The 27,531-nt window shown below is 42.9% G+C and overlaps 2 protein-coding genes across 2 annotated transcripts in view; one reads left to right on the top strand and one right to left on the bottom strand.

Moving 5' to 3' along the window:
- Positions 1–1,199: 1,199 nt before the first annotated feature.
- cckar (cholecystokinin A receptor) lies at positions 1,200–9,424 on the bottom strand (the record flags this gene model as incomplete). The annotated part of the gene is made up of 5 exons (XM_080741537.1): positions 1,200–1,816; positions 1,918–2,045; positions 3,588–3,849; positions 8,059–8,310; positions 9,289–9,424. 5 exons carry the CDS (start codon positions 9,422–9,424, stop codon positions 1,200–1,202), a joined length of 1,395 nt encoding a protein of 464 aa, XP_080597663.1.
- Positions 9,425–12,915: 3,491 nt separating this feature from the next.
- Positions 12,916–27,531, top strand: part of tbc1d19 (TBC1 domain family, member 19) — a gene marked incomplete at its 5' end in the record, with an annotated part of 48,170 nt that continues 33,554 nt past the window's right edge. Inside the window, 10 exons of the mRNA XM_080741743.1 lie at positions 12,916–13,014; positions 13,678–13,750; positions 13,887–13,932; positions 19,002–19,077; positions 19,245–19,319; positions 20,616–20,679; positions 22,641–22,687; positions 22,803–22,913; positions 25,417–25,489; positions 26,167–26,205. Coding sequence (XP_080597869.1) covers positions 12,916–13,014; positions 13,678–13,750; positions 13,887–13,932; positions 19,002–19,077; positions 19,245–19,319; positions 20,616–20,679; positions 22,641–22,687; positions 22,803–22,913; positions 25,417–25,489; positions 26,167–26,205 — 703 coding nt within the window. The remainder of the gene's footprint in view (positions 13,015–13,677; positions 13,751–13,886; positions 13,933–19,001; positions 19,078–19,244; positions 19,320–20,615; positions 20,680–22,640; positions 22,688–22,802; positions 22,914–25,416; positions 25,490–26,166; positions 26,206–27,531) is intronic.

Here is a 27,531-nt window from a genome sequence, read left to right as displayed (position 1 = left end):
CCGCGTGAACCCTACTAGCATCCCTATTCCGGGATGAACATTCGGCAGCAATTGCTGATCTACAAGCTCACAACATGGGGAGCTTGAAGATGGCTATTTTTGCCAAAGAGATTTGGTGTAGAGGAAGAAAGGACTAAGTATAGAGCATTGGCAGACCCTGGTCAACTAAGTATTGGGTTGATTTAAGTGCTTATTTTGATGCTAGTGGACTAGGTCGGATATTTTGAATATGGAATGCATATCAGGAACAGATTAATAGGCTACTAATTGCAAACATGAATATGCAGTATTCATATCCCTACTATGACCTGTCAAAGTTATCGCTGCCACCATATCTAAGTATAATAGCACTTGCAAATATTTCTGTACACATCTTAAATGGCTGAGAGTGCCGGATGAGTGGAGTCCATGCAATTATATGAAACGGTTGTGTTATTGTTAAATGATAGGAAAGTGTACTATAATGACTTGCAAACAACAAAAACAAAATTTCTGTTCTGTATTTTCCTGAAAGTATTGTCTTACTTTTGTGACGCATGGTGGGATTTGGAAAGACCTTTTAATCACTTGTGGGATTAAAAATAATGATAACAATTACTTTCCAAAGTGTCTTACGTGTCATATGGTGGGATTTGGAACCACCTTTTAATCACTTAGGGGGATTTAAGTGAATGTTAACAAAAAGACTGCGTTACCCAGATTTATATACAATGTCGCTGTCACCCTTAAAGTGGTGAGAGGTTTTTTATCAAGAGTGTGCGGTGGGGCGGATTATCCATCGATGGGTATTCCACTGCATGAACACACAACAGCTCCTAAGAAAGTCTGACTTGAGATCTACCAAGACTCTGATCAGACATTCAGGAATTGTCTGGACAGCGTCAGACAGAGTGTGGATGCTGCAAGCTCAAGCAAAACAGACGAGCGAGGCTACATAGAAGGTAGTGGTGTTGATATAGGCTGAAGGGGAGTCTGTGAATAAGCACTGAATGTACACCAGTGACACAGCATTGACAAACCTCTGCACCCTCGTCATCTCACACTCCAAGCGAAAGCAGCATATATGGCCATAAACAAGTCACATAAAGCACTTCGAGGGCCTCACTTAATAACCAGGTTGCACTTTTCAATACGTCTTGAGGTTTTGGTACTCGAGCCAGTGATCTACAGTTAAGTTTCACGGATGTCTGTCGGATGATTCAAGTCAACTCGTTCCAAGCTGATCCGCGGACACTGCTGTACGTGAAGCGTGAGCTGCCGCCGCTCGGGGTTTGGCCGTTCTCGTCACTGCCTCTCGGCCCTCCTCTTGCCGACCCCCCTCCGCCTCTGGCCGTGACACTTCCGGCGGACCTCGCCGAACCGACGCCCCCGGGGCTGCGGCCGCAGCAGGCGAACGTGGCCAGCATGCCCTGGCGGAAGCGCTTGTGCATGAAGCAGTAGATGATGGGGTTGACGCAGGCTGACACGTAGGATAGCAGGTGGATGAAGGAGATGGGAGCCCCCGTCAGGCGGTCGGCCAGCTGGCGGTCGAAGGCCTTCCACGCGTTGACCACGAACACGGGCGTCCAGCAGAGGAAGAAGAGGAAGACGATGACCAGGAGCATGCGGATGACTCGCTTCTTGGCCATCAGGTTGGCCGTGGAGCTGTTGCTGCACACGCGCCTCAGCTTGGCTTTGGTGGCGGTGTTGCTGGCCCCGCTGCCCCCGTTGCTGCCCACACTGGCCGTGCTCAAGGTCAGGCTCTTCCTCTTGGAAGGCTGGAGGTAACAGCCGTCACTGTCGCCCGGTTTAATACTGCCAGTGCTCGCTTGTCTCTCTGTCAGAGGGAAGGCCAGGAGAATGTCATCACAAGCACCCCATTGATCATTTAATTTTTGAGGAAATGTATAGTGCCGTTAACCCAAGTAATTGTCTTACCTCTGTTAGATTTCTTACTGTGTAGCTCAAACTTGATTCCCCGATAGAGTTCCAGAGAAATGCGTCCGTAGGCTGTCATCATCACTATCCCAGGGATCAGAAAGAGTAGGAGCAGCAGAGACACATACCTGAAGGGGACAGTTTAAGTGGGTCATGAGAATGAGTCATAGGAAGATCAGTCACTCGGTGCATCACATCTCATCAAACTAGAGGTCTAACTACATCCCTACAGCATTTAGCGCTGACAGAGCAACAGAAAATGTACCTCTTGTGTTTTCAGTGCAGCTGTAGACATGAGCTCTTCTGTCATGAAAGGGCAATCGGTACCCGTGTCAGTAGGTCATGGGAATTAGTCACGGGAAGATCAGTCACTCAATGTGTCACATCTCATCCAACTGGAGGCCTAACTACATCCCTACAGCATCTAGCACTGACAGATCAACAGAAGATTTCTTGTGCTTGTTTGTTTTTTCAGTGCAGACATTATTCTCTTTCAGTGCAGACATGATCTCATGAAAGTCAATACAATACAATATGTCTATTCAATACAAGCTGACCATGGAAGGTAGGGGATCCCCTGTCGTGTCCACTAAAAAGTAAACATTTAAAACTAGAACTGCACTCTGTCAAATTGCCTACTTGCTTCTTGTGCACAAGTAGGCCATGTATGGCGCCAGCAGAGCGAGCCATGAGGTGGCATCACCACTGGCGATGCCAGTGACATCACCAGAAATGCTGTTCCCTCATTGGCTGTTAATGATGACGTTGGACCCTGATTGGACTACGGGCTTAAACAAAGGAGGACACCGACATACATACCCAACCGATCGCAGTACTTGCACGCTCTGCTTGCGCAAGTAACAATGGAGGTGCACCTACTTTAGCTCTGTGAGGAACCCCCTAGCAAGCCGCTAGGCGAGCGAGTAGCCACGCCGAGCAGTGAGAAGCAGGGACGTGCTGGGCCCCTGATTCAGCCCGGGAAAAAGAGTTGTAGAAGCCCTCATTGCGTGCTATAGAGAGAGATCTCTCTCTAGCGCTGCTGCTACTCAAAGATTGGCCATTTCAGATCATGACAAGTGACAAGCCAGTGGGTCAATTACATGAGTTATATTTCGTCATTGTCGGGTGGAAACCTTGTATGTCAAAACCATTTTAAAAATGATTTAAACTAGTGAAACTAGTGCGACAGCCTTGTATGGTGAAGCAGGGCTTTGCTTTGCGAAAACATTTACACATTTGAAACTTGGAGATACAAGGTTTCTGTCCGACAGTGACGATTTACTTTGTTGGCCGCTCAGCCCCCAAAATGGAACGAAGGCCGACATTTTATTTTATTTTTTTCCTAATGGCCGGCCGGGAATGAAGCGGCCGTTCAGGAGTTATCCCGCTTTTCCCAATGACCAGCACGTCCCTGGTGAGAAGTCTGCTTCTGACGACTCAATGGCGTTCGAGTCTCATACAAATAGGCAGACAATCATAGATCACCCATCCTCGCCAACATGCAAGTCGCGACAGGACGTCCCATCATCGTGTCAATGCCTGAAGCAGGGGAGTCGCATCAATCGAGCGAGGCGTGGTCAAACCCTATCCCAAGTAGTCACCAGTTTGACGCAACAAGTGCGAGAATGTGTTGCGCGACTATTACAGGCAAGAGGTATAACATCTCTCACCAGGACTGCTGGATGACGTCGTGGGGCCAGAGCAGGCGGCACATGTACCCCGTACTGTTGTTGAAGCGGACGAAGGGCTTCAGGGTGCTGGCGATGGGGTACGGCAGCATGAGGACGAAGGATGCCACCCAGGTGGCCGAGATGACCTTGGCGGCGTGGGACTTGGTCTGCCACGTCCTGGAGGACAGCGGGTTGCAGATGGCGCTGTAGCGCTCCAGGGAGATGGCCATCAGGTTGAAGGTGGACACACTGACCGAGACTCCTGGACAGACCGGGGGAAAGACAAAACAACCACATTAAGACCGGGAACGCATCCGCGTCACTCTAGGTTTTAACCACTTTAACCATTAGTTTATGCTTTAACTAAAAGAAAAACAGATATACAAGCTCACAGCACAAAGCTCACAGCACTGCACCGAGTGCCATGTTGCGAGCTTGTAGATCTGCAATTTTTGAAAAATCTTGACAATTTGTGGCAAATATTTGAATATATGTATTTATAAAGCGAACATTTTAACTCAAATCTTTCTTTCTCTTGGTCTCTGGAACGTTGAAATACATATAATTCTAGGGGTCCTTGACATTAAAAAGTTTGAGTACCACTGATATAGCAACATACGTTTTTCAGAAAACCGTTAGGATTTAGAAGACATTTTTAGGTATTTTTCAGGTCCAAATGTGAAAACGGCACATGATGACTCTGTCTGTCTGGACGTGTACACTTTTTTACGGTCTATGGGTTTGCCGCTCTGACATCACGCTTTGACATCACTGTGATGTCATGGGAACCACTTTAACAGAAACTCTTTTGTGCCCATATATGGAGATCCCTGATGTCATCAATATTAAGCCCATATCTAACAGGACTTCACGAGGGCTGCCTAATGATGGTGTGTGTGATATCTCCATCACGATTGAATTTGGTTTATTACGTCGTTAATTACATTTTCTTCATTAACTTATGCACAACAAAAGCCTGAGCCTTAATCTACCTCTGACAGTGTAAATTACACTGTCAGATGTAAATGAAATGCTCAGGACTTCACTGTTTGTGCTTCCTGTTGGGTGTGTGGCTGACACAGAGGTGCTGCTAGCCACGGCCGATTATCATCACATGTAGGATAACGTGTTTATGTGTACCTCCTCAGTCCTATAAGGGCATATATTTTATATATGCCCATATATGGAGGAAGACAGCCCATATCTGTGTGGCTGGTTCAGACAGGGATCTCCATGTATGGGCAAAAAAAGGGACTGTACCGGTATGTTCTGATGTCATGTGAACCACTCTAACAGAATCCCTTTTATGCCCATATATGGAGATCCCTGAGGTCATCAATATTAAGCCATATTTAACAGGACTTTTTATGGGAATGCCCATATGTTGAGAAAGACAGCCCATATCTGTGTGGCTGGTTCAGACAGGGATCTCCATGTATGGGCATAAAAGGGATTGTATGTATGATGTCAGATGTGATAGACGCCATAGGATTTTCACATAACAAATAACTGATTAAGCATGTTTGGGGTCTTACGGCATATCTCCATATACAGTACATGGATCTCCATATGGATCCATATGGATTTCCATATATATGGATCTCCATATTTGGGTACCAGGGGTCTCCATAATATGTTGGGGTCCAATATACATCACTGGCCAGATGGCCAAAACATGGCGCGACCTCTCCCTAAATGTCGCCCTGAGGCATCTTACTAGTTTATTGAGAGGCAGGCTGTAAGTACTGTACTGGATCTTGATGTCTAATAGACTCTGAACCTGTCACTCTCTGCAAGCATACTGTCTGTACACCTTAAAGATTAGCAGAGAAAACAGGGAGAGAGGATATAGTAAACGTCCCTCAGGGGAAATCTAGAATCAGAGTCTACAGGACAGCTCCATGGGGTGGGGGAGGAGGGAATGCAGGAATGATGAGTAGCAGTGATTGCAATCTGACCAGTGGCGCAGCAGCATAGGTAGCGTGGGAGTGAAGAAGTGCTTTTCACATTTAAAGAGAGCGCCTTATTACAGGTCTTGGCACTCTATAGCCATCGTTCCAAGCTCTCTGTTGCAGAGAGACGACTTTATGGCCTGTCTAGCAGCGTGACTCAATGTGTAGTTTTATTTGATGATTGTAATAAACATACTGTTAATCAAATCATAATATTTTATTTTCTTCTGCTACATGGACAAACATGAATAACTGCATAATAGTACATGATTATGTTGAGAATAGGATTTGGATTCAAACATGACATCAGTCATCTGTGTTCTGTCTTGAGAACAGTTTGGTGGACTGCACAGACATAAACTAGTCAGATTGGGTAGTTTTGCCTTTTTGGAAGCTAAACATGATTTGAATTGGGCTTTTTGTCAGTCTGGACACTGCTAGCTAAACATGATTTGAATTGGGCTTTTTGTCAGTCTGGACACTGCTAGCTAAACATGATTTGAATTGGGCTTTTTGTCAGTCTGGACACTGCTAAGTAATCATTATCCATTTGAACCCCAGCATCCCTATTCCGGGGGGAACGCAAAAATAGCAGATCTACAAGCTCTAGATCTGCTTTTTTTTTGCAAAGAGATTTGGTGCAGAGTGAAAAAGGAGCGCACCATTGCAAATCATGTCCGTTTAACAACATATAGAGGGTTTAAGTGGGTAGAGGCACTTGCCAATGTAACAGCACCACGTTGTCATGCTGACTGCTGGTGAGGTCATGGCACTTTAACGATTTGTCACATTGAAATGTACTATTGTATGGAGCCAGAGGACACCCTGCACTACAGGATATAATATACAGCCCATTCTGTTACAGTGCAGTGTTAACAAACTCAGTAATAATAACATTGAGTCCTATAAATACATCCACATTATCGTGGTGTACGATCCTAGCGGAGGAGGGCCACATAAACACGTTATCCGACATGTAGACAAATGAGATAATCGGCCGTGGCTGGCAGCACCACGGTGTCGCCACACACCCAACAGGAAGCACTGAAACACTGAGAATTGGGATCCCAGTGGCCTCACACACAGTGAAGTACTGGGCATTCATTTACATCTGAGGTAAATTAATGCTCAGGCTTTTGTTGTGCATAAGTTAATGAAGAAAATGTGATTAGCGATGTAATAAACCAAATTCAATCGTGAGGGAGATATCACACACACCGTCATTAGGCGGCCCTCATGAAGTCTTGCAGATTTTTAAACCACACTTTGAGAGAAATTGCATAGCTTACTTTAGGTAACAATTGTCGCTGCACTGGCTGTAATAAAACATAAATTAATATGCCTCAATGCAGCTGGGTGAATACAGAGCACGCACCATTCAGGGTACGCTCAGAATTTCAAATAGGAACATTTCATACTTGACTACTCTCATTCCATCAATGCAGATTTATTTTATACAGTACATTATATTTGGGCTTATAAAATCCATTATTCATAGATTTGGTTGTAGAAGCCATTCCTGGACCTTTTCCTGGATTGTTAGTTTTTCACTGAAATGAAGGTTATTATTCACTGAGCATTAGCCAGTTTACATTCCTGCAGAGAGAAACAGAGCTTTGAACAATACACAGGCCATAACCCAGATGTCTTTGTTTAGCGCCTCTGCAAAACACTATAATATATGATCTCCCTCAATAAGGCAATACACTACTGAACTGTTAGATATGTCATATCTTAGCATTTATAAGTTTAGCCAGTGCCAGAGACTGTAGAATGTTACATTATTGTCAAATGACCCTATACTTGTATTGTTTTGCATTACATACATGTATGATAAAACATATTTTCAAAGCCACTTTAGAGAAACGTTTTTCCACAGTGTTGAGTGTTTAACATGTCTTGGGAATTAAAAGAACCAAAAGACATTTCAAATACCAATATATCCCCTTGAGACACAAAACCATCCTGATCAACAGAAAAATCCTCAGTGTTCATAGTTTCAACCCTCATATAAAGATCCATTATGTATTCACTATTTGAGCCACGGACCACCATTTGATGAGATTTAGCCTCTCAGACCCACTATCGGTGGATACGATTTTATCCACAATTCCATGCTGTATTGATGTCGGTACTATAGGAGAGGTAAGAGACAAATGTTGATCAAAATAATTATTTTTCTACATCTCTAATTGTGTAGACTTCTTGTAAATTAAGTAATGCATTTGGTTTCATTTTACGCTCTCAAGAGTTAAAGATCAATAAGGATTACCAACTCTCCCTCATTTAGCTGGGGACCACCTGGAACCCCCTCAAGGAACAGTGGTGGTCCCCAGACCACTGGTTAAAAACCACTGATTTAAAACAGAGGGCGCACAAATGGAACCATTTGTAACAAACTGACAAAAATGAACCCTCATGAGGGGTTCATTTGGGTCAATGTTGTACTCTCAGTGTTAAACTAACAGTGAGGATGTTTGGTGTGCAACCGTTGCGGCCCCTATATACTGTCCACTCACCCATGAAGTACATGACCAGCTTGCACATGCCGGTGCCGAAGATGAAGTTCTTCATGAGGTTGGGGATGAGGGTGAAGGGGATGCAGATCAGGGACAGCATGAGGTCGCTGATGGCCAGCGACAGCAGGAACAGGTTGGTGACGGTCCGCATGCGGCGGTTCCTCACCAGCACGGCTATGATGAGGCTGTTGCCGAGGACACTGAGGAGGAAGATGAGGCTGTACAGGACGATCCGCACCTTCTGGTCGATGTCTGAGAGACGCGTGAAGGTGGGGATGACACCAGTAATGAAAGGATAGACTGACAGATACAGACAAACAGACACTACATCATGTTCCCTGACAATTGCAATAGGCCTACATATCATCAGACAGCACAACCCTTACCCAATGTATGTTGTAGCAGCTGAATTACACATGTGCCCAAACCAGTTCAAATCAGCACACCATGTCTGCTCTGGGTGGTATGGCTATTAGATGTTTATTTTTTGCTATTTAAATCATGGTTTAAATATTGTTTTAATGTCTCAGACATGCATTAAAACACCATTAAATGTAAACAGCCTTCATCACTATCAATGTCTTCTTCTGAAAACACATTTCATGCAGACAAGGCAAACATGATCTATAGGCCTACTGTATATGCCTAATTGTGTAATTAATTCAGTTCAGAATTAGAACAAATGATTGTTGCTATTTACTTCTGACAACTAACAATTAAAACACATTTCACCGTATTGTAGCCTAAAATCCCGAAATCGAGTTGCCATTTGAACCATGCGTAATATGCGCATTTTGCGCACCAGTCAAAAGATGCACAAAGCCACTCGCAAAAATATCAAATTGATCACTTTGGACTTGGAGTAACTATGTAGCCTAGGCTAGCCGACAAATAACTAATTCGAACAAACAGTTGAATACCATTTCGTTTTTAAATTAGGAATCATATGTAGGCCTAACTGAAAAACGCTCACGTTTTAGCCCACATTATCTTTTCTGGATAGAACAAAAAAGAGAGCGGGAAATAATTGGTGCATTTTCCAATTGTGTAGACTTCTTGTAAATTGAGTAATGCAGATGTTTACCAATAATTTAACTATTGAAAGCGTAATTAAATGAACCCAAATGGACCCGTACGGGTCCATTTATAGTTTAATTTTACATTCTCAAGAGTTAAAGATCTACAAGGGGAAAGAAAGAAAATAAATAAAGCTCATAGTCGTCAGCCTACCTTTGGATTCGTTTGAGGAACCCTGCTCATTTTCGCAGTCAGAAATGTTCTTGATGCCAAGGCTGCACAAAATCTTGTTTAAATCAGTAGAATTTATAATAAGCATATCGTGCAAGGTAAACGTCTCCAACTCCATGGTTGATGTGCTTCAAAGCTCCACTCACAGTGCATATATAATTCAAGTAACCTACAAAAACGCGTTGAAAGAAACGTCTCAGCCCACGCATGGAACATCAGCCATAGTCTGATTTTAAAAGGTTCCAAAGAAAGAATTGAGAGTCTGATGACAGTTCTATGTCCTCCTCCTGTCAGTGTCGCGGATGCTGAGCAGAATACACAGCCTATTTAACCAAGGGACACGTACTGTACTGTGCAGTGCCGTGCCGTTCCGTTCCGTGCGCTCTCGTCTGCAAGTGCGCTTCTTCCCAATTAGCAGCGCGCAGCCGCGCACGTTGTGCGTCAAACCAAACCCTCTTCTGAAACCGCCCAAAATCCGAAGTCCGTCCGTCCCTTTGAGCACCGGTTGCCAACCGCCTATTTTAGGAAATTTGATGTTGATATTGTATTGATTAGCCTACTTTAAGGCACCTCACGGCCTGGCCCCTAATTCAAATGTTGCGTTATGCGTTATGAGAGCCTGTCCCAGAGGTCCTGCAGACAGTGGAGTGGAGGTTGAAGCCAACAGTTGAGTGAGGTGACCATGTTGCTGTCAGGGCTCCTCGCTGTAGAACTACCTGCCTGCCTAACCAGGCTTCATAAAGGCTACTTTTGGGTAGACTTCTTAATCTGCAGATTGCAGGCTTGTACCGAAACACAGTTTAATTTGCATTTTTGAGTTGTGCTCCTGGAACAAAATCTGTCTTTGTCCGGTAAAAAAAAAAAAAAAAAAGGATGGGTAAAACGTGTTAAAAGATTTCCTGGCCATGCCTAAACTGAAGCGTGGCCTACATCTGGACTACACATGGTAATTATGGCCTACATCTCGGCAGTCGGCACAAAAGGCTCAAAGTTTGTTGTATGCCCAGGGTCCCATAATTAGCTCATAAATAGCACAGCTCACTTCACAGCCATCATTCACATGTGTTGACATGAGTTTTATTATTTTTTTGTAGCCTATTAAATTATGCTCTGGGCTCTGAATGTACCTGGGTTGCCATGTCTGCTTATAATAAGCAATTTGTGTCTCTAAAAAAATAGAATAGTTGCTTATTGGGCTTACTTTACTTTAATATTTTTTAAACCCGTGGTTCCCAAATCTTTTCATATCAAGGATCCCAGATTAACATATGTATCCACAGTCGCAGACCCCCATCTGAAAATATGTGGTGCCAGACACCTCCACACAGATTTGTGTTGTCAAAATGTTTCAAAAATATTCAAATTTATTTTTTTCCCCCTCAATATTTTTTAAATAGCAAATATACAAGCTCACAATGTGTCGCAATGTGAGCTTGCTGATCTGCTATTTTCAATTGTAAATGTAAAGTAGTAGAATAGCCTCGTTGCTTCTGTTGGGCTTATTTCTTTGGCAAAATCTGGCAACAGACAATTCCGTGTCACTTCCTTACTTGGGAGGAAGTGAAAAGATGTTTTTTGAAGCAGCACACAGAGAAAAACTCTCTAGCGCCCTCTGTAAAAGAAAATGGCAGCCTCCGTAGAGAGGGCCAGGAATATGGTGAATAGTATTCGATTGTAGGCCTACTGGTTGTACCTGCATGCGCGTATCTCTGGCGTGTGTGTACGCTAGTAGCCATATCTGATTATAGCAGAACAATGAGAACATGTATTCAAGCTGCCTGTAGGCTATAGTTTCCTGTTTTGGCATTTTATTCAAGGCTGTCAGGATGGATTAACGTTTCAGTTGACTAAATAATCTTATTATTATACACAGGCAAGGCTGGAAACAAATTAAGTTGATGAGTGATGACCCTACAGTCTCTATGGTGATGACTGCCTGGCTGACATGGCAGTGATTCTGAAACACTTTATTTCAAGGATCATCAGAGAGACAGGCGCTTTTCCACTGCAAGGTGGAACCAGAACTTTCAGGAACCAGAACCTATTTTTTTGGTTCTGGTTTTGTTTCCATTGCGAACGGCCCGGTTCCAGACGAGGTTCCTGGAACCTCCTGGAACCTTTTTTCGGTCCTGCTCCTGATGTAGAACTAAACTTGAGTTCTGGGAACCTATGGGCGGGGCTAGCAGCGCTCATGCTCTTGATTGGTTGAGCCGGGCCGCTCGAGCGGAGACTACACAACACAGAGGAGAACTGGGAGAAATCCCAAATCTCTCACAACACAACACCGTCATTTTTAAAATCCTATTCCGAGTCCGACAGACAGAAACACACAAACAGTATGGACGCGACGCCAGTCTACACTTCTACATTCATTCGCACGACTCGCAAGGCTCAGGACATGCCTGTTTCCTTGTGTCACTACACAGTGTGTGTGCGCGCGCGTGTGAGAGAGAGACGCTGTTTGCATTGCATCGCATTGCATTAATTATTTAATAATCTTTACGAGTGTGATATGCGCTCACTCCGTTCAATGAAAATAGGACTAAAATAAAGGGATTGCAAAGCTCAACGTGGACCACGCGGTGGAAACAGCGGCTCGCGCTGTCGTGTACACACACTGTGGACACGCACGCACGCACACGCACACACACGGGAGCAAGGAGGTGCTTCTCCCTAGAGCACAGGCAGCGTACCGAGCAAACGCTCAGTACAGTTATAATAGCAGGTTGTTTGAACGTTCTATTGTTATATATGTTTTTATCCAGACGTATTTCTTACTACAGCTGAGCTGTTATTTTAGATTTTAGATTCCCGAATGTGCTGCTGTTCAAATGACCAGCTGTTTTGTCTCAGCCAAATCAGGCTACCAGTGGAGCTTCCCGGTTGGGTCCAAGGAATATCTACAAGGAACAGACAACACCCGGAAGTTGGCACGCCGGGTGGCCACTTTTGGGTGGCGGAAGTGACGAAGTGCTCATAGACGCTAATGTTAATTTTGGGTGGCCAAAGTGTCATGGCGGCGTCCCATGGAGCCTGAAATGACGAAAATGACGTTGGTGTCCGTTCCTTCTTTGATCTTCCTTGGTTGGGTCTGGTTATATGGAAACAAAAGCAGAACTTGGTTCTGGAACTTCACAGGTTCTTGAAAGTTCTTGGTTCTGGAAAGTTCTGGTTCTGGTTCTGGCTTGGCCCTGCAGTGGAAATGCGCCTTGAGATAGTCAGATTTACAATTTACCCCCCACACACGCACACACACACACACACACACACACACACACACACACACACACACACACACACACACACACACACACACACACACACACACACACACTTTAAACAATTTCTCCTGCAACTTAATCAAATAAATCAAATGTTACACTGCCTGTAATGTATTCTTAGAAAAGTTGTAGGCTACTGAAAAGCAGTGGGTGGAGCTAGGAACTAAATGTCGGATGCTCATGTTTCTCTCCAGGTCCAGCACATAACATTACAGCGCTCCACAGTTGCTAAGGTAACCACTGCAGAGATCGGGTGCATTGTCGGCTGCTCGATGGATTCCAGAAAGCAGACTGTCCTGTTGTGATCATACAAAGAAACACCTTCAAAATGATGGCTGACGGAACTGAGTTATCGATGACAATTGCTCAAATTGTCCAGCGACTGAAAGGAAGCCATTTGCACTCTCAGATTGAGAGGCAGGCCAAAGTGAGTTGACGTTAGCTCTGCTCTGCAAGGTGTTCAACCGCGAATGTCGTCCGGAGTCAGTTGTTTACCTCGAACAGCTGACCAGCTTGCAAAATCCTTTCTTATTTGTCTTTATCTGATTATTCTATTGATTGCTTTTCCGATTCATTGAATAATTGAGACGCGTGCTTTTTGTAGCATATAATTGTAATTATAATTTAGCAAAACAGTGTCATCATGCAAAAATCGTAAAAAAATATGAACATTTTGCATCCTGACAGACACATTGTGAGCTATGAGCTTGTATTTCATTTTACCAGATATCATTTTATAACATTTTGTTTTATACAAGTTTATTTTTATTTATTATTTATCATACCCTGAAGAAGGCAGTTATACTGCCGAAACGTTGGTAATTAATCTCTGTGTCCAATAATAAAACTTTGGCACTTTGGCTACGGTGTGTGCGGCTACTTTTCTGTCTTTTTATAAGACACTCTCTGAGATTATACAAGTTTATTATCACCTATAGTGACACAAAGTAAATGATTGATCATCGATATTTAAAAAATAATAATATATTAAATCATATAGTTTGTTTAGCCTAACTGTTGCACCCCTAAGACAGTCCATAATGTTTTTATTTTTTTTAATTTTTTTTTTAACTTATTTTATGTGACTTAGGACTGTCTACACCAACCTGAGATAAAATTGGAATCCCTTAAAGAGGATGTTCGCAGTTTCCTTAAAACATCAGGTAAGCATGTTGCCAAGTGGTAAATGTCACATTTGATCATTTTTGGCTATTTCTAAATACTGTCTCTGTTAATGCATGTGGCCACATTCTTATTATTACTTCAAACAACAACACAGAAACACTGTTATGTTTACAGGTTTGGAAAGAAAGCTACAGAATGCAGTATATAGAGAAATGCACGTGTAAGTGACTTTCAACCTTCTTTGAGTGATTATAGAATTTTTGTTAAAGCAGTAGTTCACCCCAAAAATGACACATTTTTTAGGGATGGACATCGGTATCGGCCAATATCAGAAATCGGCAGGTATCGTATCAAACCGGCCAAATCGGTGATCGGCAGGTCACTGACATAAATATGCCAAAATCGGCCAATTGTATCTCTTGCACTGCACAGCATGATGCTCGGTCCTGTGACGTAAACATTAGCAAGTAGCAGCCAGTCTACTTGGAGGCAGCCTACAGAATACAGATGGTGCTGATTACCTTTGCAATATAAGGATATATTCCATAATCCTGTGTCAATGTCGTCTCCAAAAAGAAGGGGGGAAAAAAGCATGCGTCACCTGCTTTCCTCCTGCCTAGTCCAGACGGTCATATTAGACTGGATATTGTCTGTGATTTTGGATATTGTACTATTGTGATTGATTTGGCATTAGTGTTCTTCTAGCTTATTGGTACTCAAATTGAAGTATGTCTTGTAGGCCTACTTGGCCTGAAACAAAAGGGTATTGGAGCAACCCTATTTCCTAGTTCTTAGCTAAAGAAATCGGTATCGGAAAAATTGGTTTTGGCAGGTCAGACCTTCATAAAACCGGTGGATCGGTATCGGCCAAGAATTTTGCAATCGGTCCATCTCTAACATTTTTACATACGCCATTGAATTCATGGCAAATTACTAAACCAGGCGTCTTCAACAGGGGGTCCGGGATCCCTAGGGGGTCCTCAAAGTTACTATAGGGGGTCCTCCAAATCTTTGTGTGATAGAAACTTTTTTCTTCTTCTTTTTTATATTAACCATGTGAACCCTAGTGTCCTTATTCTGAGAAAAATAGCCGATCTACAAGCTCGAGCTTGTAGATCAGCTATTTTTGGCAAAGAGGTTTGGTGTAGAGGGGAAAAAGAGCAGCCTAAGTACATAGTGAAAGGTCAACTTTATTAAGTATTGACGGTTCAAGTGGTTAAATATCTGAAAACACAAATTGACATGAATCCAGAATACAATGATGATTGTGCTGTCAAACGATGAAACTATATGGAATCTCTGAAAAGGTTGTGGGGGTCCCTGCTTCATCCCTCTCTCAACTAAGGGGTCCTTGGCCTGAAAACGTTGAAGACCCCTGTACTAACTAAACCAATAATTTGATGACTGGAACAGACACTGCCGGTCTTCACCGGTCATCACATTATTGGCTAGATCTCCATGAATTCAAGGTTTCATGGGAGTGTTATTAACACATCGGATGCCCACGTGATCTCTGACGTCTAATTTGCTGGTGCCCATGGCAACGCGTCATTTTACCTACCGGCGAGAGTACTGGCGAGAAAAGTAATCCGAGTAAATGTAATCCGAGTATGTCCTGTTTATTTCGCGAAAATCTTTTCTTTCAGTCAGGACCATTTTTTATCATTTCTAAGCCACAGTGTTTGTGTTACGGCATGTAGAAGAGGCTGCCGTTTTGAGAAAAAAATGAAAAAGGAAGGGAATCCGGAGAAAACAGCACTTTTGTGCAGCCGGTAAACAGGAAGTCAACGAGCCACACAGCACGTCCGGGTGACGTAATTGCGCGCTGCATGTTGGGAAATGGAGTTGTTTCATCACCGCGGTAGCCAAGTGCAGTAGCTACAGTACAGTATAGTTTACTGTACAACGCGTCAAACGCGTCGTTGGGCACTCGTAAAGATCAAAGAGATTGACGCGTAGACACCACGTGGGCACCCGATGTGTTAATAGAAAATAAGTCCTTTTTGTTTTTAAATGCAAAAAACAGGCACATGCCACCTTTCTTTTCCACATTGTGTCTTTGGTATTACAAATGATTTGTCCCGACATTCTATACTATATAACAGTATATAGTACAAATTAAAACATACCACCACAGGTTGGTTAGTCTATTATGCAAAACAACTTCTATCTATTATATGCCTGGCTACAGAGAGTCGGTAATTACAAAAGTTGCTACACACAGGACGCTATCGTCTTTAAAAAAAAAGAGAAAAGAAACACTGAGATGGAAACAACGGAATTCCAAAAATAAATACAAATGCAAGACGGTTGGTTGGCTCAACTACGCAGTTCATTTCCGTACCTCCAGCTGCTAGCGCGTTTCGGCCAGAGCCTTCATCAGAGCCCATTAAAAGGGAACAATGGCGGACGGTACGCCGCTACATCACATGCTGCTTCATATTTACACCCAATCATCCCCACCAGAGGAAGCACACCTGCTCCTCCATATCCAGGAAGATATTGTCTGTCTGTCATTTCCATTCTAGAAAATACATTTTTCAAATATATTTCAGAACACTTATTTATGTGATTGCAAAGCTGAAACAGAAATGGGGGCAGGTGGGGTGTCCGCTTTTTCTAATAATCTTCAGATGGACTGATTTCTAGTCAGAAAAGTGAAAAAAATGCAGCGGTGCTGCAGCTGAATAAAATCAAAATATAAGAAAAAAGCAGCATCCGCACACTCCAAGCTGTGCAAAAATCCAATTTTATTGTGAGCTTTCAGCCATAGCAAACATTTTGTGAGGCAACAGTCTGTGCCTTCTCGAGAGACTGCTTGGAACCCAACCACCTTAAACCCAACCACCTTAAAAACCATTGTATATATCCCTGCTCTGCCTGCACGTTACCGTGATGCATGAAAACTGTTTTCACCTGTACATATTTTGTTCTGATTGTATTGTATTGTGTACACTTCTGCTTTGGCAATGTAAACGTATGTTTTCTCATGCCAATAAAGCCCTTTGAATTGAATTGAATTGACTGCACATGTGCAACTAAAGGTACTCTTCTCTGCAGCCCAGCCAGGCAGCAGGCTCCATAGCAGTCAGGCAGTATCACAACGTTTATTCACCCACACTGATGTGACTTGCAAACGAGTGATAGAATACAGATCGCGCAAGTGTCATCAGTTAGAATTTTGCTTTTGCTATTCGGCACACCAGGGGCGGCCCTGCCAGCTTGAGAAAATTATTGGATTTCCCAATATGTGGTCCAACTTTAGACCAATCAAAATTGTGACTGATATTATGACCCTTTTTCTTTTACCTGGGTCCAGTTTTTCCAAATTAGGTACATGAGTACCCATTCTTAAATTTGTTTTCCCAAAATTCCATTTCTAAACTTTTAACAATATACCTTTCTTCTCCAAGTCCTCTGACATACTGTACACGTAGTCACAATGCATTTCCTGCCAATTGTAATGCAGACCTGCATACTCCCAGCCCTCTTGGCCTATCGCTGGCCCACCGTCACCTCTGTTTGCACCAATATCCTTGTTTGTATAATCAAATGAAGGGTTGGTTTGACACCTAATTTATGGATATGAGATGTGTGTTTGTCTGGGTTGGACCCATTTGTCTCTGTCAGACATCGAAGACAGTGTTTAATATGCTCCATGCATTTCTGTGTTATTTGATTCTTCTTATCGTCTGTTTCAGTTTTCGTTTGATTCCCCTTATCTGTGGTCAGCTCTCCAATGGGAAATTAAACAGCAGTCCATCAGTTCAGTTTTTTACACAGTCACACAGGGCTATTTCAACATGCACTTTCTATTAAATTCGAACAGGGAAAAGCATGTCACCCACTAAACTGTTTGTTGTACAGTGATATCTACCGTTTCACATGGATGGAACGGTAGAGATATACATAATGTATATTCCCTGTCTTCCTTAATCTTAATGCATAATCCATCGCATGACAGTTGCTTGCCGGGTCGACGGGAATACATTTTCGATAGCTTGAAAGTACAATAATCTTGTCAGCGACAGCAAGTGAAGCGACACCTTCAAACTACAGACTATAAATTAGACTTTGTCATAGATTGAAACACCTTTAAAGCTGCTCCACCCACAGTTTTTTTCTCTAGGGGTGATATAAAACACTTCCATCCCCTCCTCCCCCTGTTGGGCGCGAGTCAACTCGATGTCTCGTAGGGTGTTTATATTTGGGGTGAAAGTTGTGTAACACAGGGAGACCGTGAGTCATGCAGCGTGTCTGGGGCACGATGATAAGTGGGCTTAGACGGGAACCACGTGGTAGACTCGCTTTAGAGGAGTTCACTAGGGCAGTGGTTCTCAAACGTTCACATTCCGAGGTCTCCCCTTAACTCTGACAGCGTACAATTAGAAGGGTTTTCACAAATTAAAATGAAATGAAGACCCTTTTTTTTATTCATCTCATTGCACTTTTAGAAATGTTTAAAACTATTCTTTATTGTAAAAACCAAACAAGCAAATAAAGCAAAATAGTAATTGAGGTTCAGATGAGTAACACAAATATATTTTTTACGTACAACTAAAATATACAAACAAGGGGTTCAGGGTTTCCTGCAGGAAAAAGTCTTCGCGCGTGCGCCGAAAATTTTTGATAATTAATTAATTAATTTGAGTAATTAATTCACTTAATTTTTAATATTAATTCTTATTTTTGCCCTATAAAAAACACATGAATGTGCCCATGATGACGGAAAACACAACTACATGCTATCATCCACATTTATTCAACATTGAATAACTTATATTGCCGGTTCGCCACCAAAGGGTTAAAAAAATAGTGTGCACGCTGGTGTACGAATTCGTGCACAGATGATGCACTATGCATGTACACGCTTTTCACAGCTTTCAAACAAAAAAATTCGCTTGGAAATCCGTTCAGGCATTCAGGAGATACCAGCCCTTATGTTTTCTTCAAATGTAAACAAACATGGCTGCCATGTTTGAAAGATAGGGTTGGTATGGGGGTTAAACATGCAATTTCGCGATCGCGATCATGCCTAGTACATTGTTGGAGGTCCAAAAAGTTTTTTTGAAAAAAAAAATTTTTTGAATTTTTTTTTTTTTTTTTTTTTATACCCTTGGGGGGGCGGGGGGGTTTTCTGGCCAGGCGGGGCGCCTGGCCTGTAAAGTGCTGCAGGAAACCCGGTTCTTGTATGTATGAATATATGCACACTGTATTTGTACACTACAGTATATACTATAGTTTTTGGTATTTAATGTTTTTGTGCACTACTGTTTTTGCTTGATGCAGCAAACCTCCCCCCAGCCACCCTGCAGTCCCTCCAGAACACCTCAAAGAGCCTCTGGCATACATGCGCAAGGCACAGGTCAGTCTGTCTCTTCCTATCTCCATCACTCAATGTGACACTGTCCTTTCTGTCTTCCCATGTGGGAGATGTGGTCCACATTTTACCACTAAGTTCTTTGAAACACCGTTTCTGCCACTGAGTGTGTGTGTGTGTGTGTGTGTGCGTGTGCGTGTTCTCCTCGACAGGCAAGCTGGGAGAAACGCATCCTCAAAAGCCTAAACAGCATGTGTACAGAGCTGGAAGTCCCACTGGCTCGCAAGGTGCCTAAAATGTGTTTTCAATCAAGGCTGAGCATATTCACAAATGATTTCTCCGTTGTAGCTTTTGGGAAACATCATTATTTCCTGGTGTAATGGCATTTTGTTTCTCATTGTACCCTTCCACTGTATTTTCACTTTTTGGGTTTCTCTTTGCCCTTCTTGTTCACGCTTAAGCTGTGAGCTGTGTTACCTAACTCTGTAGCTAAGCTCCGCTCAAAGCATAGTTAGCTGTTAACTTTTGGGTCGAGTAGGTCAAAGGGTAAAGTCACCATGAAGGTCAAGGTAAAAAATGTAGAGCAGAAGGGCAGATTTCCATGAAACATGGACAATAGTTTATCAACGTTTCAACAAATACCGGTAGGCTTTTATGGAGCTTCTTTCTGAAGAAGACCTCTTTGTTGAAAGGTCAATAAACTATTGAACTTGAACTTTTACATCGTGGGGCCTTTTTTTTATCCTGTAATGATCATTAAGCTTCACAGACGACATGATTAACCTTTGGGACAAAAAGGTCAAGGTCATAATTACATTGGAACAAGATAAATTGGTTTGGGCAGGGTTTGCACCTCCTGGTGTTTTCATTGTTTGTTTTTATTTGACCCATTTAGAACGGGTCCACATTTTGTGTATCATTCATTATTTTATTCTTTAACTATTGAAAAATAGCAGATATACGTATCAGATATAGCAGATATACGTATCTATATATGTATATATGTAGATCTGCTATTTTTGAAAAATTGTGAAAATTATAATTTTGAACCGATTCTATAAGTGTCTTTTGAATCCTTCTAAGACTTTTTGAAAAACCTATGTTTCTATGTCAGCAATCTGGCCAGCCATCGTCAAAGAAAAGGTCCTTTTCACTTAACTGGAGCTCAGTTAGTCTGTTCTTGAGAGACTACTATGTCAGTGGTTCTCAAAACCTTTCATGTGAAGGACCCCCAAAATGATATGTATTTGGCCACGGACCCCCATCTCAAAATATTTAGTTCCAGGGACCCCCCAGAAGCAAAATTTGAGTTACAAACGTTCGCTTTGAAAATACATATATTCAAAGATTTGCGCACATTTTCACGACTTTTTCAAAAATAGCAGATCTACAAGCTCGCAGCGCGGCACTCGGTGCCGCGCTGTGAGCTTGTATATCTGCTATTTTTCACTGGTTAAAGCATTCAATAATTCTAGGCCTAAATGGGTCAACTAAATGCTTATCCTGGATGTATCCTGCTGTTTTAGGCCCACTGGGCTGTATTGACAGGACACACCTTTGACACGTTTCTTCCTGCTCTGCAGAGGCCTGTAGTGGAGCAGAAGGAGCTTACCAACAAATGGAACGAGATGGGCACCGATGAACCAGGTTTGGACACACTCATAAGTCTTCACGAGATCAGTGGTTCTCAACCTTTTCATGCCACGACCTCCAAAATAATCATATTTTAACTGGGGACCCCTCCCCCCATCCTGACGAGCACTAAGAATTGAGGCATTACATTTTGTGTAACACTGTGCTATTGTGAAAATAGCAGATCTACATGCTCACAACGCCTCGCTTTGTGAACAATTTCTGCCTCTAATATTTGACAATTTGGCCAATGTTTAATTTGTCATTTTAGAGGTATTAAAAAGTCCTTTAATTGTAGAAATGTTCATATACCCACTATACTCTTAAACTTCATGTTGGTTTGTTTACTGTTGAGTGAGACAACAATGTTGCACATTAAGTTAATCATCTGGGGACCCCCCCCCCAAATAACTTGGGGGGCCTCCTGGGGGTCCCGACCCACAGGTTGAGAACCACTGCACTAGATGAGAGTCTACTTGGGGCAGAAGTAAGGCGCTGGTGTATTTGAGATTAGCATAAGCGTCTACTCGCTCACAGGTTGTCATAGTGTCGCTTCACTTGCTGACAAGAACTGTCAGGACATCACTGCATGCATATCTTAAGCGAGGATGTTAAATCCCAGAGGGCATTGTCATGTAGCTGAAAAGGCCTGGTTCTTAGGAGGAGAATCCACCCACGTCCATTCTTCAAACCTGTGCAAGGCACACGGTGTAACCCAGGGACGTTCTGGGCCCCTGATTCAGCCCGGGAAAAAGAGTTGGAGAGGCCCTCATTGCTGCTACTCAAAAATTTGCCATTTCAGATCATGACAAGTGACAAGCCAGTGGGCCAATTACATGAGTTATAGTTCATCGTTGTCGGGTGGAAACGTTGTATGTCCAAACCGTTTGTTTTGTATTTATCATTTTAAAAATGATTTAAACTAGTGAAAACAGCCGATCTACAAGCACACAACGCCTCGCGGGTGCGAGGCGTTGTGTGCTTGTAGATCTGCTGTTTTCACTACTTTTGTGCAACGGCCTTGTATGATGAAGCAGGCTTTGCTTTGCGAAAAAATTTATAAATTTGAAACTTGGAGATGCAAGGTTTCTGCCCGACAGTGACAATTTACTTTGTCGGCCGCCCAGCCCCCAAAATGAAACGAAGGCTGACATTTTATTTTTTTCCTAATGGCTGGCCTGGACCGGCCGGGAATGAACCGGCCGTTCGGGAGTTGTCACGCTTTTCCCAATGGCCAGCACGTCCCTGGTGTAACCTCTGGCAATTTATGACTGCGTAGGCTAAGCCAAGAACCTTCCATAACCTGAAATCTTCCAGAACCTGCAAAGTCCTGTGATGATTTTTGTTTTGTTCACGTTTCCGTTTTAATCAGAAGTTCCCTTGAAGAGGGGGAGCACGGACAAAATTAGGACCTGAGAACCATATCTGAAACTGAGCCGTAGCTGTGTACAACAAACCCAGAAACCGTGAAATGTGTTACACGGCACGGCATTGGTTCACTTGGCTCTTTTAGTTGAAAAGAGCCACTAGTGTCCTAACAATGCTATCTGTACACAGTAGGGTATGATAACATTTAGAGCTGTGTGCCGTCCACAGGCTATAAACACCAGGGGTTGTGAGCATACAGTAGAGGCTGTCCAGACTCCCCAGACGCGATAACGACAGGAATTCCTCCACCTCTCCACCCAATGCTAAACGTACCCCTTCTCTGGGCTGCTGTGCTGTTTGCACAGTATTTGGCTCACAGTCTCACTTCACGATGGCTGGAGGAATCACCATGACTTTTGTAGATGTTGTCTGGTTCAAGCCTCATTTGTACTTTGCATACAGCTTCCGCTGAGATCTTTTATTGAGAGCAGTGAAAAGCTAGTTTTATGTCAGCCAGACATAGTATGTCATTCACATTATGTACTTAATTGCTAAATGACATGAACTCATGTGTAATTTCTCCTGCATTCACTTGTCTTCCTGGTCAGATCTAAGTCGCTTCAGGCCTGTTTATGCCCCCAAGGATTTTCTGGAGGTAATTTGACTTATCGAATTATTCGCAGCAGTTCATTGTAAACAGTCTTTAAACGATGGGGAAGAATGGCGCTTGGCGTGCCGTGCTTTACGCAGCCTTTCCCCATGCTCGCCAGGTACTCATCAGCATGAGGAACCCCAACCATGATAACTGTGTGGAGGTCAGTGCAAGGAGCCACTGGGGACTGATCCAAGTGCCACTCAATGTCAGGGACGTCCGGCAGATGGTAGGGGCCTGACTGTCGTGTGTGTGTGTGTGTGTGTGTGTGTGTGTGTGTGTGTGTGTGTGTGTGTGTGTGTGTGTGTGTGTGTGTGTGTGTGTGTGTGTGTGTGTGTGTGTGTGTGTGTGTGTGTGTGTGTGTGTGTGTGTGTGTGTGTGTGTGTGTGTGTGTGTGTGTGTGTGTTGAACTTTGTTGCTGTCGGGCAGAGGCCTCACATCTCCATAATCCATGTTTCAACTTTGTATGTTTTTTCGCTCTACTTCGTCGTACAAGAATGTTGTGTAAAGGTAGCGCACACGAGTAGCATGAATGGCCGATCTACAAGCGTATTATTATTACTAGAAGCTGGGCCGCCCGAAGGGCGGCCCAGCGTCTAGTCGGTGACCTGGCCAACTCGGGAACGATGTAAATAGGGAATGAATCCCCCGCCCTTTAATGCAAACCCCATTATACCTGTTGTCATAGAACCCGTTTTGACCATCTGTTTGCCTGTGTCCATTTATGCCCATATATGGAGATATCTGTATCTGTCTGTCTGTCGGCGTCCATTTTATGTCCATATATGGAGATCACTGCAGATATAGTTCTGGGTCCATTTTATGCCCATATGCCCATATATGGAGATATCTGTCTATTTGTGTCCATTTTATGCCCATATATGGAGATCTCTGTATCTGTCCGTCTGTGTCCCTTTATGCCCGTATATGGAGATATCTGTTTATCTGCGTCCATTTTATGCCCATATATGAGATCTCTGTCGCTTTTTGTTTGTTTCTTCTTTAAGCAGAATACACAGCCTGCTTAAATCTGCATCATTCAAGTCATCCTCCCAGTCCCACGCTTTGTCGCTTGTCTTATGTTTGTTTTTGTCTCTTTTATTTTCTTTTTTGGAGCGGACCCCATGAATGCCCCATCCTTTAATGCAAACCCCAATATACCTGTTGTCATAGGACCCGTTTTGACCATCTGTTAGCCTTTGTCCCCACCCTTTAATGCAAACCCCAATATACCTGTTGTCATAGGACCCGTTTTGACCATCTGTTTGCCTTTGTCCCCTTATGCCCATATATGGAGATCTCTGCACACACAGTACCGGTTGCGGAAAACTCTGATGTCAGACATCAGCTCCGCATTCAGGGATTCATTTTATGCCTATATCTGGAGAAAGCGTGTGCCGGTGGGAAGAACGGTTCTCGAGATTCACATACATTTTATGCCCATATGCCCATATATGGAGATATCTGTCTATTTGTGTCCATTTTATGCCCATATATGGAGATCTCTGTATCTGTCCGTCTGTGTCCCTTTATGCCCGTATATGGAGATATCTGTTTATCTGCGTCCATTTTATGCCCATATATGAGATCTCTGTCGCTTTTTGTTTGTTTCTTCTTTAAGCAGAATACACAGCCTGCTTAAATCTGCATCATTCAAGTCATCCTCCCAGTCCCACGCTTTGTCGCTTGTCTTATGTTAGTTTTTGTCTCTTTTATTTTCTTTTTTGGAGCGGACCCCATGAATGCCCCATCCTTTAATGCAAACCCCAATATACCTGTTGTCATAGGACCCGTTTTGACCATCTGTTAGCCTTTGTCCCCACCCTTTAATGCAAACCCCAATATACCTGTTGTCATAGGACCCGTTTTGACCATCTGTTTGCCTTTGTCCCCTTATGCCCATATGTGGAGATCTCTGCACACACAGTACCGGTTGCGGAAAACTCTGATGTCAGACATCAGCTCCGCATTCGGGGATTCATTTTATGCCTATATCTGGAGAAAGCATGTGCCGGTGGGAAGAACGGTTCTCGAGATTCACATACATACATACACATTCACAGAGATTTTTTGTTGACTCATGTGGCGTACGTGATGTCACAGCCTTTTATGAAGTGATGTCACAATGAGTCAGCGCTTGCGCCGATTTCCTCCGGAACAGCTGATGTCAACAATCAGCTCCGCATAAGGAGATTCCGAACGTTTCGCGCCGGTTTCGGAAAACCGCGAGTCGGGTCGGGTCGAGGCCCGGCACTGCACTCCGCGCGGCGGCGGGGAACGCGCGTGCCGAATCTGAAGCCGGTGGGACGAACGGTTCTCGAGATACGCGGATTACAAACAAACAAACAGACAGACAGAGATTTGTCGCATTTATAGATAGATAACAAAAGTTTAAAGTGAGCGTGTTTCTAAATATTTAACCAATAAGTATTAACAAGAGAAGCAAGAACTGCTATTTTTGCCATTTCATTTCTTTTAGAATGTGCTAAAAAAAGTGGTTGAGTGGTTAAGTGTGTCAGTGTGCGTGTTAAAAATAGTTAACCAAATGAAAAGTATTAACTAGGGCTAAATAACAACTGTATTGGATTCATTGGAACAACTTGCAGATACCGTACATAAAACCCTGTATATAGCAGTGTCTGCTATTATGATGCTAGGTCATGGAAATGGTCCAGTGAGTTTCTCTAATGTTGTTCAGTAATGGTCATATTGTTTTTATTTTTACCCATCAGAGAGAGGCTTATTCAGAACTAAGCTTGACCACTGGCCAGCTGGGTATCGATGACAACACCCACATGCATCCAGGTAAATCAGTCAACTAAATGTCTTAGAATTAGAATTTGGTCAACTAACAATTGTATTCAGTCACCAGGAGTTTATAACAGCTAAATAACTAACATAACTACTGTATGAGTCCTTTGATATTATACAGGTTGCAACAGAGAAAATGGAACAATGTACACCTATATCTACAGTATTTATTTGTTCAATTACAAAAATACATGAGATGAAACGTTATTTGTCCATGAAATACTGTTAGTCACAAATTAGAATGACTAGAAGTATGATCATTGTGGGCATCCCTAAATTACACATATTCTCCTGGCTTCCAGTAATGAACGTTTACTTAGTTTGTAGAACAATGTCGTCGATGAAGGATTCATCAGGAAAAGACAGATAAACATTTGTTTACTTTATAAACACAGCAGATGAAATGGTGTAAACAACGCAGGCTTCAGAGCTATCGCATACGCCTGTGCGCCTCGCCCGTGCCACGAGGCCGGTCTGGTGTCTCTCAAACCATATCTCTGTATGTCCAGTAATTGTCAGTTTTATAGTCTAGGTCTCAGGGATTTAAATAGTATTGTAGTCTGGTTGTGTGTTTGTAAATCAAACTGATAAAGTTAGCGTGATCTTTAAAGCGGATCCCTCCCTGCTGACCACTGATGTATTCCTGTCCATTTTCTCCCATCACTGCACAGATTTGTTTGAAAGCGAGTACGTTCAAATCGGGAATAAAGGTAAGGTTACATAAATTATTTAAACAGGTTCATGGTCAAGATGTCTAACATGGTCTCCTCATTGACACGGCCAGAGTTTTGCATCTATACTACACATGCTGAAAATATTCAGGACACCTCTCAAAGCTCTTGAAGGTCAAGTCTTCTTCCATGACATACAGTAGATGTCATGGAGTGGCTTTAGCGCCTCTCTTCACCGGCTCTCCGCAGTATCCATTTGAAGGTTTTATTATTAAAGCACTTAACAGGTTGGCCACTTCTTCCGTTTCTGATCTACTATGTCCTCATTCTGACAAAACGGTCACTGTCCATTTACAGTAGTTCCTGGCTGCTCCATAGTCTTAGTTAAATCTTAAAAAGGAGAATGCGAGCACTCGTCTTGGTTGACAGTGCTCTTATCGGGTGCACAGAGCTGAAAAGATACTACTAGTACAAAGGATCACCAGCACTCACAGAAAGTCCTTTTGGGATCTTTTATTTTAATGACGCCGCAACAGCAGCGGACCTTTCGCATGTGCCTTCCTGAGAGTGATAAATGATAGTTACGCTGAGGAAGGCTCCGGCCGAAACGTCCAACGCTTGATCATTTGTACTTTGTTAAAGCTTAACCACTTGAACCGTAGCGTCCCTGTTTTGGATATGTCGTAATAACAGGGTCATCAATATATCCGTCCATAAATGGACAAATGTGCCCGTGGAAAATAACAGGGGTCATCAATATATCCGTCCATAAATGGACAAATGTGTCCGTGGCAAAACTTGTCTGTGGAAAACTTTTGATTTTGCTTTTACACACCATTATAATGTTCTTATTTTGAACATGAGACCCAATTACTGACTGCCAGGTTTTCTTCTTTCAGAATATGTATGACGCTGGTTTACTATGACTCTGTATGGCACATTAGGAGTCCACTAGTACAGTGGTTTTCAAACCTTTTATTTTCAAGGACCCCTAACTCTGAGAATGTACAAATGGAACCAAATGGACCAGGGTCCATTTTGTTCCATTTGTACATTCTCACAGGCCCTGTAATGGTCATTTGGGGCTAGCTTATTATGTCAATTTTGTATCCATGGCAAAAATAGAAATGTGTCAAACATTTCCACCACAGCATGGCCTATACAGTAGGTGAACATTCTGTGAAAATAGCCTCTACAAGCTCACAGCTGTAAACTTGTAGATCAGCTATTTTTGGTAGGATTTTAGGATTGTTGTAGAGGGAATAAATTAAGGAGGGGACCTAGTATAGACCATAGACTGTGGTATAGACCCCTGGGGGACCCCGGTCAATGAAGTATATAGGGTTTGATTTGTTTAGGGTGACC

The sequence above is a fragment of the Nannobrachium achirus genome, assembly GCF_963921795.1.
Source record: "Nannobrachium achirus genome assembly, chromosome: 14".
NCBI classification, from domain to species: Eukaryota; Metazoa; Chordata; class Actinopteri; order Myctophiformes; family Myctophidae; genus Nannobrachium; species Nannobrachium achirus.
This window is presented reverse-complemented; position numbering and strand designations above follow the sequence as displayed.